The 19,805-nt window shown below is 36.0% G+C and overlaps 1 protein-coding gene and 1 pseudogene across 2 annotated transcripts in view; one reads left to right on the forward strand and one right to left on the reverse strand.

The window, feature by feature from the left end:
- The window catches only part of RNGTT (RNA guanylyltransferase and 5'-phosphatase), a 314,047-nt gene that overhangs the window by 151,238 nt on the left and 143,004 nt on the right, over nucleotides 1–19,805 (reverse strand). For both annotated transcript variants that reach the window (XM_025925311.2, XM_086707399.1), the window contains exon 12: nucleotides 9,792–9,860. In XM_025925311.2, coding sequence (XP_025781096.1) covers nucleotides 9,792–9,860 — 69 coding nt within the window. The remainder of the gene's footprint in view (nucleotides 1–9,791; nucleotides 9,861–19,805) is intronic.
- LOC147581075 (ATP synthase F(0) complex subunit f, mitochondrial pseudogene) lies at nucleotides 17,212–19,013 on the forward strand (annotated as a pseudogene).

Below are 19,805 nucleotides of genomic sequence, written 5' to 3' on the forward strand. Positions count from 1 at the left end.
GCCACAGCAGCTGACCAGGCAAGAGGCAACAAATGGTAAGTCAGATCAGAGCCATGGTAGTGGTTATGGAGAGAAAAGGGAATAATTTATGAGATATTTAGGTGATAAAGCAGGAAGATTGGCAAGACTTGGACATGGATTAGAGGGATGAAAGAGGGGAAGATGTCAAAGATGACATCTAGATTTCTCATTTAAGAAGCTGCATTTAAGTAAGTGGGGGTAGGAAATGCTGGGAAAGGAAAGGTGTTTACAGTTTGCATATTTGCTTGTTTCTGAAAAATTCAAAAGGCAGTATCAAGGTAGGCAATTAGATAAATATACATGGAGTGTAAACAGAAATTAAAGTCTGGCTTACAGGAAATAACTAAAGCCATGAGTGCAGATGAGATTTCTAGGGAGAGAGTAGAGAATGAGAAAAAAATGAAGGTCCAGGACACTGAGCCTTGAGAAAGTCCAAACTTCAATGATTAGTAGAAAACGAAGAACTTGAATGAGATGGAGGAGAAATAGTATGACTAGAAGAAATTAGGAACATGTGGTGTCATAGAAGCCATGAGAGTACTTCCAAAAACAGTGCTGAAAAATAAAATGAGCTGAAAAATAATCTTGATTTTGCAATGAAGAGAGATTATCAAAAAAGCAAATGATTCAAATGATATTTACTAAGGCAAAGCCCTTTTAAAAATACAATCTTATCCAAAACTACAATATACAAAAGAAATAAGTCGGAGCTGCTGTGATGTAAACACAATGCTTACCGAGTAACCTATCCCTCCATGTGATCCCGAGGTAGTTCACAGAAAACAACAATTTTGGAAATTAGTGTTTTGAAACCATTGGGCTAATCTTGGAAGTATCTTTTCATCTCAGATTTTCTATAATTCTATAAACAATTTAATCTACTTTGTTTAAATTGAGGCTTTCACAATAATTAATGGCTGCTCTGTGTTTTAGTAAATATCAGATACTGGTTTATTCCTTTATAATCACAAAAAAATACTCTAAGCTCTATTTTCCTGAACACACCATTAATTAACTTTGCTTTCCTTTTTCTTATAAAAATAATAAACTACGTGAAACACAGAACATTAAATGAAATGGTAAGGAAACTTTCCTCTAAGCTGGTGCTGGGAACTTTGCCCTCAACAGAATCACCACTTTTATGGTATCTTTATCACTATTTTTCAGTATTTTCTCAAGATTCAAATATTTTCTCTTTTTTCTTCTTTTTAGCAGGAGTAACATTTTCTACCTTTTATTCAACTTGAATTCACTCACTGTAATTAATATAATAGAGCAGAATTAACTTTTTGCTAAGTTTTAAGTAACTAGCACCAAATAAATATAGGCCAAAGAGTTTTTTCACAAGTAAAAGCACCAGAATCCTCTCATCTTTCACCATTCATTTGTTTCTGGAATATTTCTGTAGTATCAGAGAAGGGATCAGAGGTTAAAAATCAAGCTCTGTCTACCCCAACCAGGACCGCCTCTCCACTTTACACAGACTCACTCGGATTGCTAGAATGGTCACTCAATCAGTTCTTTTCTTAATTTATTTGAATTGTTGGGTCAAGGGAGCCAAGAGATGCAACACCACACTGTGAGAAGTTTTGAAGATCTTCTGATAAATGTGGTGGACTGAACAGGTGCATTTATACCCACTTTGATTTGAAACCTCACTAAAGTAGGAGTTACAGAATAGAGTTATCAACAGAAAAGGAAATACAGGAGAGAAGACAACAGCAGAAAACAACATGTCAATACATTTTTGAAAGACAGAAAGGAGCTGGAGAAGTTAGTAAGGCACAGAGCCCAGAAAACTGAATACTCAGTGCTTGCAGAGGAGGACACCAATGAAAGCAATTCATGCTACATGCCACAGTTCCCCAGAATGGATTAAATAACGTAGGAAACAGATAACCAAGAAGGCTGCCAAGGGGGACAGAACTGAAAATAAGGAGAATGGTTGAAAATCTTTATAAGGAACATTAAAGTCTCTAGTTCCCTCCTCCACCCTGGGCAAAAGGCAGGAGATAGATACCCTTATTCTGTGGAAAAAGTGAAGGACAGAAGCTCAGTCCAGAAGATTCAAGCATAACTGAAGAGGCAAACTGAAAGTTCAGCAAAGCTTACCTACTGAACCTTGGGCCCTCGCCCCCTTTATCTTCTCTGTTCCAAGAATGCTAACAGCCAAGCAAAGCAACCAAGAAAGACCCTGAAGTCTTGATCTTTAAAGAGGCCAAAGAATTCCAGAAAAAAAGAACTATAGATTCTAAAATTTGGATAACTCCCAACAGGCTGTCAGCCAGAGCCCGCCTTGGATCCTCTGTCCCCTTCTCAGTCTGCCCCTCCCCCACTCGTGCTCACTCACACCTGTGCGCGCGCGTGCTCTCTCTCTCTCTCTCTCTGAAACAAACATTAAAAATTTTTTAATAAAAGGTGAAAGATTTACACATATGATTTCATTCATGTGGAATTTAAGAAACAAAGCAGATGAACACAGGAGAAGGGAAGGAAAAACAAAATAAAAACAGAGACGGAGGCAAACCACAAGACTCTTAAATATAGAGAACAAACTGAGGGTTGCTGGAGGGGTGGTGGGTGTGGGGATGGGCTAAATGGGTGATGGGAATTAAGGAGGGTACTTGTTGGGATGAGCACTATGTTATTTGTAAGTGATGAATCACTAAATTCTACTCCTGAAACCAATACTACACTATATGTAGTAGTAAATTCAACTAACTTGAACTTAAATTTTAAAAAATTTTTATTTAGATTTAAATTTACATGTATTTTAACATGATAATAAATACCATATTATATATATCACTATGACTATATACCACATTAATTTGCCATAAGTGCCCATCACTTACCCTGCCTGCACTTAATTATTAAAGCTGAGTTCATGAAAGTTTTTAGATTTCCCCAGAAGAAAAATGTAGAAATGTTGGCAAATTTTACATTAAAAATTAGTTCTTAGTCTGATTAAGGTTCCTAAATTCTCATTCAGAACTTGCTTTAAATAGCCCAATGAAGGTAATTTACAAATCATACAAGGGCAGAATAAAAATTTATATTACGTATTAGCGTCTACAGCTATTAGATGGAAATACTGTATCAAGCTAGATAACTGTGGAAGGTTGAAAAATGGCCCCAAAGATAATTGGGAAAGTTTATCCAAGTTTATCCAAGTTTTTTTTAATGTTTATTCATTTATTTTTGAGAGAGAGAGAGAGAAAGCAGGGAAGGGACAGAGAGAGAGGGGAAACGAAGAGTCCAAAGCAGGCTCCAAGCTCCGAGTTGTCAGCGCAGAGCCCAATGCAGGGCTCGAACCCACAAACTGCGAAATCATGACCTGGGCCCAAGTCAGAGACTTACCTGACTGAGCCTCCCAACCACCCTGATCCAAATGGTATCTATACCATAAATAGAAAATGGTATTGCTTACCCCTAATAAGTAGTCCTAAAATTAGCTATGATGAATATGAATCAGGGATACTAAGTTATCCCTGACAATATATTGCCTTTAAATAGTGGAAAACCAGACCCACACTTATTTGATTGAAAAGGGAAAGATTAGCAAGCCTTCGATATTAAAAACTAGAAATAAATAGACTTTATAAACAGAGTAAATAAAAACTGGAATGGGATTGAATTTCTCATTGTGTGATGCAATGTCATTTAATACTCCATCTCTGGACGATTTAAACTCACATCTCCCACCACTGGAAACTACAACTGTGTGTAATCAATGCTGCTCTTACCTCTTTACACAGAAAACTTAGAGCTGCTGAAAAGGAAAATTAAGGTCTTTCCTTTGGATATGCAATAGCAATCACAAAAAGGCCATTTTACTTGGTAAAGACAAGGAACTTGATGACAACACATAAGCACAGTGGTTTCAATACCAAAGAATTAGGCAAAAGAAAAAATGTAAGTATTCTTTCTTTGAAAGCAGTGAAAAGAAATCATAAGAGTCATGAATTATTAGAAAAATAGATCTTAAACTCTGCTTCCTTTAGCAGAATTATCATGAATACAGTGCTTGATAAGGTCATTCAAGTTCACCTACTTAATAGAAACTTATGCCTTCATTTTTTGAAAGACGTAGAAAAGTCAAAAGTCTCTGTGTAGAAACCAAGTACATTCTTACCTGTGGCTTTGGTAAATCAAAAGTTTAAAAATGGAATATATAGGACCCCACCTGTGGTGGTGGCCCAAACTAAGAACACAGTATGTAAGAATAGAAAAATCAGATCGAAATTGCAAAGTAAAATCATAAAAAAATAATAAATGCTACAAAGTTGGATACAATGAAATTTTGGATATGAGCAAGAAAATAGCTCTCCTGGATACATTTATGCTAAATTGGAGCCTCTTCTGGATGGCAGAGTTAATACATTTTATACTCAGAATATCCTTTTGAAGATTTAACACAAATACAATAGAAATGAAAAAAAAATAGAATTGGCAGACATGTCAGTAAGTACCACATCCTTCTTATAGCCACATGACAATCTATCAATTAACAGTGAAGTCTCACTGAAGGGCACACTTATACACGTTGTGAAAGGTATGCATTTGTGGTAAAAATTAAGACATAATTGACAAAGTGTTGTACTTCTGAGAAATAAAACTAGATGGAAAATGATCATGAGAAAATACAATTACAAATGAAACACGGACTAAAATCATTAAACTTTCATGGAAAATGAAAAGGATTAACCAAAGACTAGTACAGTATAGTGCTATATTATCAAGTAAACTTTTATCAAAATAAGTAGTTGTGAAATATTTTTTATAACAAAATATTGTTATAAGTCTTTTGTAGATACATACTAACCTAAGGATCTGTTAGGCTAAATTAATAAGAAACTGACGTCCACTGATGAACAAAATGTGATCTTTGCAAAGCCATTCCATATACTATGTATAATTTAGCATGCAAAAGTGAGAATTCTATTGAAATGATGGCAGGAAAAAAAAAAACAATAGAAATAAACTCATAATGGTGACAATGATAAACTTCACAAAAACTCTATCTATTGCAACAGTCTAAATTTCCATTTAAGAGATGTATTGTTTTTAGGAAAATAAAATAAGAGTTTATTCTCTCTCTTATTAAGAATTCTTTACCCAAAACATTTTCCCAGATGTTGGCAGGAAGAAGGAATTCTTAAGTGTTGATTTATATTGACATACATTGATCATAATATGATCATTTCAGAATTTCAGAGCTAAGTTATTAATTATAGCCTGTACATTTTACAGATAAAGAACTGGAGAACCAAAGAGATATTAAGTGGCTTATCTTAATCAGAGACCAATTCTAACCCACTGAGAAGTCTCTGAGAAGAATATTCAAGTAGCAAATCTAACATTATTGTTTCATGAAGAACAAATAGGTGTTTGCATTTGGGACTCTGCAAGGAAACAAGTGAGACTTTAAGTCACTGAAGACTTCCATAAAAGAAAAAAAGACACAGCATAAAATAGATTATACATATGCATGTATAACAAGAAAAATAAAATAGCTATAAATTTTTAAATAGTCTGCCTATATTTCTTTTTGGTCTGATTGCTGAGACTAGGACTTCCAGTCTGCCCTGTTCCTGACCACAGAGGAAAAGCTCTCAGGTTTTCCCCACTGAGGATGTTATTTGCTGTGAGCTTTTCATATGGCCTTTATTATTTTGAGGAATGTTCTCTCTGTCCCAACTTTGTTGAGGGTCTATATCGTGAATGGATGTTGTATTTTGTCAAATGCTTTTTCTGAATCTGTTTAGAGGATCACATGGTTCTTATCCTTCTTTTATTGACGTGGCATATCACATTGATTTACAACTGCACCAAAACCCATAAGATAGGAATAAACCCAGCCAAAGAGGTAGAAGATCTGTACTCTGAAAACTATACAACACTTATAAAAGAAACTGAAGAAGACATACACAAAAAATGGAAAAACATTCTATGCTCAAGGGTTGGAAGAACAAATACTGTTAAAATGCCTATACCCAAAGCAATCTACACATTTTTTAAAATGTTATTTTTAAGAGAGAGAAAGAGCACACAAGTGGGGCAGGGGCAGAAAGGTGGGGGAGGGCAGAGGATCCAAAGCAGGCTCAGTGCTGAAAGCAGCAAGCCTGATGCGGGGCTCGAACCCATGTCCTGCGAGATCACAACCTGAGCCAAAGTCAGATGCTCAACCAGCTGAGTCACCCAGGTGCCCCAGCAAGCTACACATTTAATTCAATCCCTATCAAAATACCACCAACACTATTTACAGAGGTAGAACAAATGATCCAAAAATTTGTATGGAACTACAAAACACCCCAAATAACCAAAGCATTCTTGAAAAAGGAAAGTAAAGCTGGAGGTATCACAACTCCAGACTGCAAGTCATATTACTAAACTATAGGGATTAGGACAGTATGGTACTGCCATAAAAACAGACACATAGATCAGTGGAACAAAATAGAAAACCCAGAAATGGACACACAACTATATGGTCAACTAATCTTCGACAAAGCAGGAAAGGAATATCTAATGGAAAAAAGTCTCTTCAGGGGCACCTGGGTGGCTCAGTCAGTTAAGCGTCTAACTCTGATTTTGGCTCAGGTCATGATCTCACACTTTGTGAGATTGAGCCCCAGTCAGGTTCCACTCTGACAGCACGGAGCCTGCTTGGGATTCTCTCTCTCTCCCTCTCTCCCTCTCTTTCTCAAAATAAATAAATAAAACTTAACAAAAAGTTCTTTTAAAGAATTTAAGGAAAGAAGCAGTGATAATCATAACAAATGAAAATACAAGGCACTTCCTAACTCTAGGCAAAAAAAGTTTTCTATGAAAATAAAATATTATACAACTTGACTCAGATGTGAACAATATTTATGTTACAACAGAAATACAAATACTGAATATTCATTTGACCCAAAATGTGATATAATTATAATGGGATGACAGAAGGAGAAGGGGTGATGTTGGAGGAGTGAAAGAGCTCAATCCTGTTCTTCAACAGCAGAGAGTAGGCAGATCATGTATAAAACAGAAAACCAAGGAAGAGCAGCATAAACAGATTTTGTAGAAATAGGGAGGGAAAAGAAAAAAACACAGCTAAAACAACAAAAAATAATCCCCTCCAAGGAGTGGTACTTTGAGTGTGGGGAAAGTAGAAGAGAGAGCGCTATTTTTCAGTACAAGCCAAGATATTTTACTTTTAAAACCATGGGCATGTATTCTTATGTGTTACTTGAAACTTATAATATTTTTCCATAATATTACCTTCTATATTTTGAATGTACAAAAAAAAAAAAGGAAAAAACTGTAAGTAATAAGGAGGCATAAATCCTCAAAAAACTATTACACCCAGATCTAAATTACATATATCATGATTGAGCAGCATTTATGTCAGAATGTAAGGACAGGTCAACATGAGAAAATCACTGTAACTTACTACATTAATGTTATAAAAAGGAAAACAACATGGCAATCTCAATCAAGAGATACCAAGAAAGCATTTGTTAACTCCCAAAATCTATTTATGATGGGGGGGGGGGGGAACTTTGTATGAACAGAAACAAAAATTTCTTGGCATGATAAAAGTTATCTAACTGAAATCTACCAAAAACATACTTAAGAGAGAAAATTTAGCCACATTCCCTTTGAAGTTGAGAATAAGGTATGAATGTCTCCCCCTCCTCCCCCCAATAAAGTGTATGTTTCAGCCAGTACTAGAGGTCCTGGCCAATTGGTAAAATTAGACAATTATTAGAACTAAGACTATTCAGCAAGATTCTTGAATCAACAAAATAAATCAATCAATGTGGCAGTACATCAGAAGTACCAACAAAGACACCATTTACTGTGAAAATGGAAAATAAATATATAGAAATTAGACAACAATTAAAAACTCAAACTCAATTAGAGAACAGAAAAAGACCCGAAAACAGCTAAACCTTATTCATTGAGATGATTTAACACTGTAAAAACATCAATTTCTCCAAACTAAATTCAAAGCAATTCCAACTGAACTCGTAATTCCAACTGAACAAGAATTTCTGGGTAACCAGAGAAACTATTTCTGAAATTTATATGTTAAACCAAATGTCCTCACATACTTAAGAAAATCCTGGCAAAGAGAGACTTGCCTTACCAGATATCAATTACAAAGTCATTATAATGACATGTGTGGTTACTAGGATGGAAACAGACTAATACATTGGCTGACTTTCCTAGACATCCCAGAGACTGACTTCCATGTCAGATCATTTCTCTTACATTTACCAAAATCTCACATACACGTGAGTATGAACCGATGAGTTTAACACAGTAAAATTTACTGTAATTACTGTTATCTTTAGACTTTATTTCAATCTAGGGAGATTAAACCTGGAAAATACTAAAACTCAAAGATCTAGTAACTTCCATCTTCCTAAGATAGCATTTTCTACAATTTCTATCCCCAGCCTCTAACTTTCCTTCATCACCTCTTCCCTCAACCACAGAAGAGTTTCCCTCCACCTGTTTGGCAAAGGGGACTGGAAGGAAGACAGAAGACAATCACATATCTACATTATTTTTAAGCCTACATATTAAAGTTCTAGTATTTATGTAACTTATATATAATATAGTGTTTAATACCCAGTTTTCAAAAATATTAGTTTCTTTCCCTTTTCCACAGGCATCCAGGTTGAGGTCTCTCAATACAACTTCTCAGCTACGCCCGTGCCCTAATTTCTAAGGATAGAGTTACTGACGGACCAATGGAGCTTATGAGACAAACTGCAGCACGTGATGAGGTATATAGCACATGAAATACAACTCTACCAAACATGAACGTGAGTTAGAGTCACATGGAGAGCTTATTAAAGCACAAATTGCTAGGCTCCATCCCAGGGTTTCTGATCAGTAGGTCCAAGGTGAGCTGCTTTTATAACAACTTTCTGGGTCAGGCTAATATTCCTTGTCCACAGGCTACATTTTGAGAAAGAGTGCCCTAGAGAGAGCACAAGTTGTCATAGGAGGGTAATTTTGCTCTCTGGGGGAAAGTAGGCAGTGATTGCATATATTTTTGGTTGTCACAAACTGAAGAGATGGATTAGGGGAAGAAGTAATCCTGGCACTAGTAAATACAGACCAAGGATCCTGCTAAACACCCTACAACACACAGGACAGTCCTCCACAGAAAAGAATTATCTGGCAAAAAAAAGGTCACTGGTGCTAAAGTTGAGAAACCATACTATAGAGTAAAATGTAGCTTATTCCAAAATATGACTTGATCATTCAAAGTTCTTCAGTGAGTCTCAGAAATTTGACATATAATATCCAAAGAATTGTATTTTAAGTATTAAAAATTATTTGAATTTTACTCATCCATCCATGACAAATTTAGAAATATTAGTATTTAAAGGTAGATTGGGCTACAGAAAGAAATAAGCGTTTATGTAATATTACTGGTAGATTTCTAGTACAGAAATAATTAACATTCATTTTGCAAGAACTAACTTCCTTGAAAAATAAGGATCAATAATATTTACTTCTTAAGCTGAGTGAAGAGCTAACAATTGTTCATTTGACCATTACATATATTTAGTAGAAATATTTTATAATAACTTGTTTTAAGGAAAAGCAGTTATCAATCCTAAGTAAATATACCTCAGGAAAATGTACTTTATATATACAAGCAGGTATAGACACATATTTACATACATAATACATACTACAAGTGCTCACGCACATGCACACGCACAAACACACACACATTGCTATACACACACAAATGAACTTACTCCAATAGGCTGAAAGATAAGTCCATCCATTTCATGGCTGACTTCTTTGGCAAAATTTCCTTCAAGTAGCTATAAAATAAATACACATATTTTAAAAAATAATCACTTAAAGAGTATTTTGATTTTTTATAAGCTTTATAAAAACAATATATATGCTTTAAGAACTGAAATACAAGGAAAGGGCTCAGTCGATTAAACATCTGACTCTTGATTTTGGCTCAGGTCATGATCTCACAGTCATGAGACTGAGCCCCACATTGGATTCCATGCTGAGTGTGGAGCCTGCTTGGGATTCTCTCTCTCCTCTCTCTCTTACCCTCCCTAGCTCATTCCCTCCCCCAACCTCTCTAAATAAACAAACAAACTTAAAAAAAAAAAAGGAACTGAAATACAAAAAGGGGGAGATAGGTGATCCAGAGAGACCTAAGTTAGTTAACGTTTGCAAGATATTCTTTTTTTTTTTTAATTTTTTTTTCAACGTTTATTTATTTTTTGGGACAGAGAGAGACAGAGCATGAACGGGGGAGGGGCAGAGAGAGAGGGAGACACAGAATCGGAAACAGGCTCCAGGCTCTGAGCCATCAGCCCAGAGCCTGACGCGGGGCTCGAACTCACGGACCGCGAGATCGTGACCTGGCTGAAGTCGGACGCTTAACCGACTGCGCCACCCAGGCGCCCCTGCAAGATATTCTTAATGTACGAAGATTGTCATTCATGTCAGGCTAAATATCTTAAATAGTCAAAATAACAGAGAAAATATTTTTAAAAATATATATTTGAGCCAGCACAAAAGGAAGGAAGACAGAAGCCAAAAGCAAAGTGAAATAAAAAATTGAGAAGTAATAAATACAGGGAATAAAGTATAAAACATACACAAAAAAAGGAAACAGCAGAACTTGTGAGGGGATAGATAGAGGCTGGGGGCAGGAGACACATCCCCTGAGAATCTGTAACCATTAGTGAGCTCAGACATGGGATTGCAGTCCAAAAATATAGTATTTGTGTCTTCCTCACATGCATAAGCAGAGGATTTTTAATTTTTTTCTTTTTTGTCCTTTTTGTCGTCTTTTTTAATATATTTTTTCAAGCAGAGAAATTCATTACAAGGGATACACAGTATAAAATACAAATGACAGTTTTTTCAGTGTCTTTATCTACTAAAGAGTAGGTATAGGCCCAAAGCTATCCAAAATTTCTGAGCATGTAGTTTTAAATGCTTCTGTTTACCTTTTAAATGCTTTTTATTATTATTTATTATTAAATGCTTGTTTTCTGTTTAAATGCTTATTTTTACTTTTTAAATGCTCTTATTACATTGAAGAAAAGAAGATGTGTATCACTGATGGAAGCCCAAAACATTGATTTCTGTATTTCAGAGAACAGACGCACTTTCACAGAGCCATAGTCTGACGAACTTAGAGTGCAGTCAGGATAGGTCTGGAATTCAAATACACTGTATCCAAAATTTTAGATATGCTGTGGGTGATACATCTCTTTAACCACAATCATATCCTCTGGAAACCACTACATCTACAGGGAAATTTGTATTCCAAAAGCAACAACCAAAATTTCAAGTTTATTTCACATGCAACAAAATCTGAGTCTCTTCCCCAAGTGTGGCTTCATCTTCTCTGCCATTTCATTCTTCAGAATCTGTAACTTCTCTAAACTGAGGGCAGTTCAGCCAAGAAAAATAAGAGTAATCCTAGTATCTAACTAGTTTAAGACCAATTTGGCTTCCAACATCTAAATTCATTTAAAACTATAATGCTCCTTAGTCAAATTCATAGGGACAGAAATTAGGGAGCTGGGGGGGGGGGGGGAGGATAAGGAGTTAGCGTTTAACAGGTACAAAGTTCCATGCAGAAAGATGAAAAAAATCTGAAGATGGATAATGGTGATGGCTGTACAACAATGTGAATGTCCTTAGTGCTGCTGAACCATTGTTTAATGATGGTTAAAAAGGTAAATTTTATGTATATCTTAAGACAATTTTTCTTTTAAAAAAACTGTAATGCTCTTGAAATTTTCTTTATTTCTTTTGTTTCTTCTCTTCCTCTTATCACAACACAGAATTCTTAAGTGGGGAGCTGGCCAATTGGGAATCTTAGAGCCATATTATCAAGGGTCTGGCCAAATGGGCAGAAATTTCAGGATAGTTCTGGCATTCATACATTTGTCTCCAATGCACTCATAGGTTTAAATGACCTAGCCACCTGAGGAAGAAATTTGCCAAAGTAAAAATTCCATGTGGATTAAAAATACCTATTTCTTATAAATTCCTTTTAAGAGAAAAAAAATAAACTATAAGCATCAAAGAGTCAAAATAGGTTACATTCTTGCTGGGAATTTGGAAAGCAATGTTAAAGCCTTTATTTCATGTATGTGATATATTTACCCTAGAGGAAAAATTTTTTGGAACTTGTACTCATATTGAGAAGTATATATATTAATACCTTCATGTTCTATTTCATCTGTTTTTAAAAATCCATGAGCTATGATGTATAAAATTTCAAGCAAGGGAGAAAAGTATAACCTTAATATTTCCTGCACCCAATTATGTAAGAAAAGGTAACCTCCTACATTCATAGACATTCATAGCCCAAATTCTGCCGAGGAATAACACAATGAAAACCAAATGCCACAATCACGTTTTTAAAAAAAAGAAAAAAAAATTCTTGGCTTTTTTTTTTTTTAATTTTAAGTTAAGGAGGGTCTCAAACTCATGACCATGATATCAAGAGTCCATGCTCTACCAACTAAGCCAGCCAGGTACCTCTAAAAAACATTTTTTTAAGTTTTATTTGAGAGAGAAAGAATGAGCAGGGGAGGGGCAGAGAGAGAGGAAGAGAGAAAGAATTCCAGGCAGGATCTGCACTGTCAGTGCAGAGCCTGACGCGGAGCTTGAACTCACAAACCATGAGATCATGACCTGAACCAAAACCAAGAGTCAGACACTCAACCAACTGAGCCACTCAGGTGCCCCCCCACACACAATCTTTTCAAAGGTTAAAAGAATTTGTCCTCCTTTAATTGTAGAAACATCATTTACAGCAAGTAAACATAGCTTTTCCATTCTTAAATCAAAAATCTCCGTGTCTCCCTCTCTGCCCCTCCCCCACTTGCACTCTGTCTCTGTCTCTCAAAGTAAATGAACATTAAAAAAAATTTTTTTTTAAATCTCAAATTCATATAATGGATCGTTCCTGTATATAAAGTATGTATAAAGTAACATAGAGGTGGCAAGACTCTAAATAATATGATGCTACCTGTTGAGAAATGAAAGTAACTTCATTTTTTTATTTTACTCTGACTTTTTGTGAATCAGAAACCTCTTTGGTCAAAACAAGAAACACTCCTTGTTTTACTCCTTGTTGATCACTACAGACTTTCTATATTTAACTTTGTATACTTAACACATCAACATTTATAGTAGCACCTATCATGTATTAAAGACCAGTAATAAAGTGTTGTTGTGCTTGGTTCTTAACATATATCATTCAAATTACATAATTCCTCACAAGACATGTATTTCTGAGCTTTGTATTATTACTTAACTTGCCTCAAAAGGAAACTGAGTCTATTGGAGATTAGGTAACTAGCAGCTTCAAGTCAAACAGCTAAAAAAGTAAAATCACTTGGAATAGACTGCAATTAAAAATAAGAAAATAACCAAAGAAAGACTTCTTTGCCTCTGAAATAAATGTTCCAAAGATATTTGCAACATCTGAGGGGGTCTGACTCAGTCGGTTAAGTATCTGACTTCCACTCAGGTCATGATCTCACAGTTCATGAGGTTGAGAGACTGAAGCCTGCTTTGGATTCTGTGTGTGTGTGTGTGTGTGTGTGTGTGTGTGTGTGTGTGTGTGTGTCCCTCCCCCACTCATGCTCTGTCTCTCTCTCTCTCTCAAAAATAAACATTAAAAAAACCCAACAGACTTTACATGTATTGTACCATGTACTGTACGAAAAAGGTACATACAAAGGGAGGTTAAATGCTTGAAAAAAAGACTTTCTTAGGAATAGACATGAAATCTAAAAATTTTATTATATAACTTATCATTAGTGGATTTACTTGTTAATATTTGAAATTATATACATAAAATATGTTAAATTAAAAATACTCTTTTTGCCCATTCACAATTCTTGAAAGAAAATTTATCCTAACTTGTTATGGGCATCTTCTATATATCACTGCCTTCATGATTACAGCCAATATTTAAGTCATTTAACATATTTCCATTATTTTCACTCCCATCTCTAAGTTATAGCATACTTCAAATTACACATGCAACTGTCACAACAGATATTATCCCAAGTTAAAAGTACCAACTGAGTAACATTAGTAAATTTTTTCTCCATTCATTCTATAGGCCTATATTCATAATCTTAAAGTGTTTAGCTCCTTTAAAGTTATCTTGGGGCACCTGGGTTAAGCATCCAACTTTGGCTCAGGTCATGATCTGGGGGTTTGTGAGCTCGAGCCCTGCATCGGGCTCTCTGCTGTCAGTATAGAGCCCACTTTGGATCTGCTTCCAATCTGCTTTGGATCCTCTGTCCCTCTTTCTCTCTGCCCCTACCCTGCATGTGTGTGTTTTCTTTCTCTCTCTCTCTCTCAAAAACTAATTAATTAATTAAAGTTATCTTTAAAAGGCTGGTTTAAGAGAAAGTTCCACTTTCACTTACTATAACAAGTGTCAAGAGAATGATGCTTCTAATCTGACAATTATAAAAAGCAGATAATCTATAAATTCTTAACTTTGGTTAAGGCTATAGAGAGCTGAGGTCTCTAGGCAACAGAATGAACTGAACCCCAAGCTCTTCCAAGGGGAGATGAGATATAAACTGATTCACCTTTGGGAGAATTCAATTTTGTATTGATTCCACTTTTGGCAGAAACTCTTTTATGCTCCACACTCTCAATAAGCTCATTAACAGCAGTCATGTGCTGAAGGAATGTGGGGTTTTTGGAGCATCAAAGATACCTATATAGCAACACAAACCCACCTGAAATAGAGAACAGATTGATTCAACCACTAACCACCCCCCTTCAAATGAGACCTAGTAACAAACTGAAAAAAGAGATATACCCATTACTAAGCACAAATACATTTACCTCAGTCTCTACTGTTCAAACAGGAAAATATATATATATATATAAATATATATATATATATCAACCAATAAAAAATATATCACACATACACAAAGCAAGAAAAAAAATGATCTACATTCAGTAGACAAGACAGCCAACAGAATAAGACTCAGAGATGTCTCATGTTTTAGAATTATCAAAGACTTTAAAATAACCTTAATAGCCGAAATGTCCATTGACAGATGAATGGATAAAGAAGATGTGTGTGTGTGTGTGTATGTATACACACACACACACACACACACACACACACACACACACACACACACACACACAATGGAGTATTTATTACTCAGCAATCAAAAAGAATGAAATCTTGCCTTTTACAACTACATGGATGAAATTAGTCAGAGAAAGATAAATATCATATGACTTCACTCATATGATGACTTTAAGATACAAAACAGATGAACTAAGGGAAGGGAAGTAAAAATAATATAAAAACAAGGAGGGGGACAAAACATAACAGACTCTTAAATATGGAGAACAAACAAAGGGTTGATGGAGGGGTTGTGGGAGGGGGGATGGGCTAAATGGGTAAGGGGCATTAAGCAATATACTTCTGAAATCATTGTTGCACTATATGCTAACTAACTTGGATGTAAATTTTAAAAATAAATATATAATTAAGAAATAAAATTATGGGGCGCCTGGGTGGCGCAGTCGGTTAAGCGTCCGACTTCAGCCAGGTCACGATCTCACGGTCCGTGAGTTCGAGCCCCGCGTCAGGCTCTGGGCTGATGGCTCAGAGCCTGGAGCCTGTTTCCGATTCTGTGTCTCCCTCTCTCTCTGCCCCTCCCCCATTCATGCTCTGTCTCTCTCTATCCCAAAAATAAATAAAACGTTGAAAAAAAAAATTAAAAAAATTAAAAAATAAAATTAATAAACAAAATAACCTTAATATTTTTTTAATTTGTATTTATTTTTGAGAAACACACACACACACACACACACACACACACACACACACACACACACAGAGTGTGAGTGGGGGAGGGGCAGAGAGAGAGGGAGACACAGAATCCAAAGCAGGTTCCAGGCTCCAACCTGTCAGCACAGAGCCTGACACGGGACTCAAACTCACAAGCCGTGAGATCATGACCTGAGCGAACTCAGACCCTTAACTGGCTGAGCCACCCAGGTGCCCCAAACCTTAGTTATTTTAAAGGAAAAGGTGGAAAATATGTATGGACAAATGTGGAATTACAGCACAAAGAGATGAAAACTATAAAAATGAGACAAATGGAAATGAAAGATATAAAAAACAGTATCAGAGAAAAAAAGAATGCTAATCAATGGGATTATTGACAGACTGAGCACAACAAAGGAAAGAATCACTAAAGAAGAAACAATCTTGAAGAAGAAAAGTGTAGCACTTCTTCCAACTGAAATACAAAAAAGGGGGGCGCCTGGGTGGCGCAGTCGTTAAGCGTCCGACTTCAGCCAGGTCATGATCTCGCGGTCCGTGAGTTCGAGCCCCGCGTCAGGCTCTGGGCTGATGGCTCAGAGCCTGGAGCCTGTTTCCGATTCTGTGTCTCCCTCTCTCTCTGCCCCTCCCCCATTCATGCTCTGTCTCTCTCTGTCCCAAAAATAAATAAACGTTGAAAAAAAATTAAAAAAAAAAAAAAAAGAAATACAAAAAAGGTGGCAGGGGTGGGGGGAACAACTGAGAATCAAAGACCTGAGAGATTAAAAAGACAGAACATCTGTACAACTGGAATGTGATTTTAAAAAAGAAAAGTGGTAAGGAAACACAAAACAACTAGGAAGAAAAAATGCCTCAGATTATGGCAAAATTAAACACACATATGAGCATGCACACATAACACACACCCCAGTGGAAGCCTAGAGAACAAGAAGGATGTAAGAAGAAAGTATGTACAAACTCCAGCAAGAAGGAAAAAAACCTTACATGCAAAGGTACAAAAATAGGAATGACAGTAGACTCTTTGTCATGAATTATATAAGCCAGAAGATAATAGAACACCAGTTTAAAAGTACTAACAGAAAAACTGTAAACCCAAAACTCTTTAGCAAATGAAAATCTTTAAAAAATGAAAGCACAATAAAAAAATTTTTCAGACAGACAAAATTTGATAAGATGAATTTCCACCAGGCCAAAACACAAAAGATTTTAAAAGAAAGTTTTCTGGCAGAAGAAATAAGATCTAAACAACAACAATAAAACCTGTATCTAAACAAAAAATAGGAAGAGTTGTCAGAAATGGCTGACAACTAGATATAACAGACACCCAGGACTCTAAGATGGCATTCTCCATACCAATGAAGAAGAAGCTCATGGACGTCAAACGAGGAGAACAGTCAAGCTGGATACTGATGTGGGATTTCACCATAAGGGCATTGCCAGAGCATTGCAGAGAGGTTATTACCAGTATTACAACAAGTATGTCAATGTGAAGAAAGGAAGCATCACTGGCATTTCTATGTGCTGGCAGCTTATGTGCTTTTCAACTATGTCATTACACGGAACACACACATGAGCCGCTATGCAAGCACCACCGAAGAGGGCCCGGTATGGAGGCACATTCACATTCCTGACTATGACCTTTGCCTGGCACCTTTGAATCCTTTAATTAGGATGAATCACATCCTAATTAAGAATTAACACCAAATAAAAGATGACTGGTGGAAAAAAAAAAGGAAAAAAAGAAAAAGAAATGTTTGAAAACTAGAATAAATATAAAATATTTGTTCTTCACTTCATTAAAAGATAACTAAAGCAAAAATATTAAAACATTGTGTGGTTTATAACATATTTAGAAGCAAAATATATGATAGGAAATAGAATGATATTGTTGTATGGGTCTTACCCTAACTATAAAGTGATATAATATTATTTAAAGGTCAACAGTGAACGATTAAAGGGATATACTCTAAACCTTAGAACAACTCCTAAAATATAAAACCAAGATTTATACCTAATAAGCCTAAAGTGGTGCTATAATGAAATCAAAACATCAAGTAATCCAAATGATGGCAAGAGGGAAAAAAGGAAATGAGAACACATGGGCAAACTGAAACCAAGTAGTAAGGGGATGGATCCAAAACAAGCCACAGTATTAGTTAATTTTAAGTGGTACAAGCACCCCATGGTAATGGTAATAATTAAATTTAAATGGTACAAGCACCCCATTTGACAGAGACTGTCAGACTGGAAAAAAATAATCAAGAACCAACTATATGCTGTCCAGAATAAACCCATTTTGTATATAAAGATTCAATTAAATTAAAAGTAAGACAGATTAAATTTACACGATGTTATAGCTCAATTATACCTCAATAAAGCTGTTTGGATGGAGAGACAGAAAGATAAATGCATAAGGACAGAAAAGATATTAAATCCTAACACTAATGAAAAAAAAAGTGGCTAGCCTATATTAATATTGGACAAAGACTTAAGAACAAGAAATATCACTAGAGATAAAAAGGACCTATAACAATCTTAAATGTATATGCACCTCAAAAAAAAAAACCTCAAAATGTATTTTTTTTAACTGACAGAGCAGTTAATAAAAATAAGGCAAAAATCTCAATTATAAATGGAGAATTTAATACTCTTCTCTGCATAAATGATTCAACAAGCAGAAAAAAGTAGAGGTGAAGATGTTTTGAAAAGACTATGTCATGGCGCCTGGGTGGCTCAGTCGGTTAAGCATCCAACTTCGGCCCAGGTCATGAGCTTGTGGTTTGTGGGTTCGAGCCCTACATCGGGCTCTGTGCTGACAGGTCGGAGCCTGGAGCCTGCTTCGGATTCTGTGTCTCCCTCTCTCTCTCTCTTCCTCCCCCACTCATGCTCTGTGTCTCTCTCTCAAAAATAAATAAGGTTAAAAAAAAATTTTTTTTAATTAAAAAAAAAAGACTTAGAGTAAGCAATTAGTGAGGTTCTGACAGGATTCCTGGAGGCCAGCAATAAGGAAATCAAGGCCAGCTATCTGGAAAGTCAGAAGCCTATCCTGGAAGCACTCCAAAACAAAGCCACAGGAAGCCTTAGCAAACCAGCCAGCCTCAAGATGGCTGACAAAGGCCAAAAATCCCTGACCAAATAAGGAAGAAACAGCACGAAATCCCCACCCCAAGTAATAAGTATTCTACTACTTAACAAATGTCAAAAAGAAAAAGAAACCCAACTGTCAGGGCATACAGCTTCTGCCTGCACCCGCTCTTGCTCTCAAGGTCGTTCTTTCACGAGCTCTCACTCCCACTCCCACTCCCTCGCGCTTGCTCTCTCACTCTCTCTCAATCAAGCTCATGCACTCTCATCTCTACTTTTCACTTAATAAACTTTCTTGCTTGTGTTACTCATGCCCTATGCTGCTTGTCTGTCCTTGAATTCATTTGTGTTAGAAGACCAAGAACCTTCTGTGACTCTTTTGTGATTGGCTGGGTCAAGGTCCCAGGGTCTGAGGTCTCTCCAAGTCACCCAGTAACACTTAATAGAAGAACATCAGACAGAAAATCAGTAAGAATACAGAACACTACAGCCACACTGAAACAACCTGACACCACTGACATTTATAGAACACTCTACCCAAAAACAGGAAAAAACACTTTTTTCCAAGTACATACAGCACATTTATAAATCAAAGTCATACAAAGTATGTGCTCTAATCACAATGAATTAAACAAGATATAAGAAAAAGATATCTGGGAAAACCTCCCAATTTTTGGAATCTTAATAACGCGCTTCTAAATAACCAATAAATAAAAGAAATCAAAAGGAAAACTTAAGTATTTCAAACTGAATGAAGATGAAAATATAGTAATTGAGATTTGAGGGATGTGACTAAAGTGTGCTTAAGGGAATTTATTGCACTAGATGACTAATTAGAAAAGAAGTC

The sequence above is a fragment of the Puma concolor genome, chromosome B2, assembly GCF_028749965.1.
Source record: "Puma concolor isolate L17-30 chromosome B2, mPumCon1.1.hap2, whole genome shotgun sequence".
NCBI classification, from domain to species: domain Eukaryota; kingdom Metazoa; phylum Chordata; class Mammalia; order Carnivora; family Felidae; genus Puma; species Puma concolor.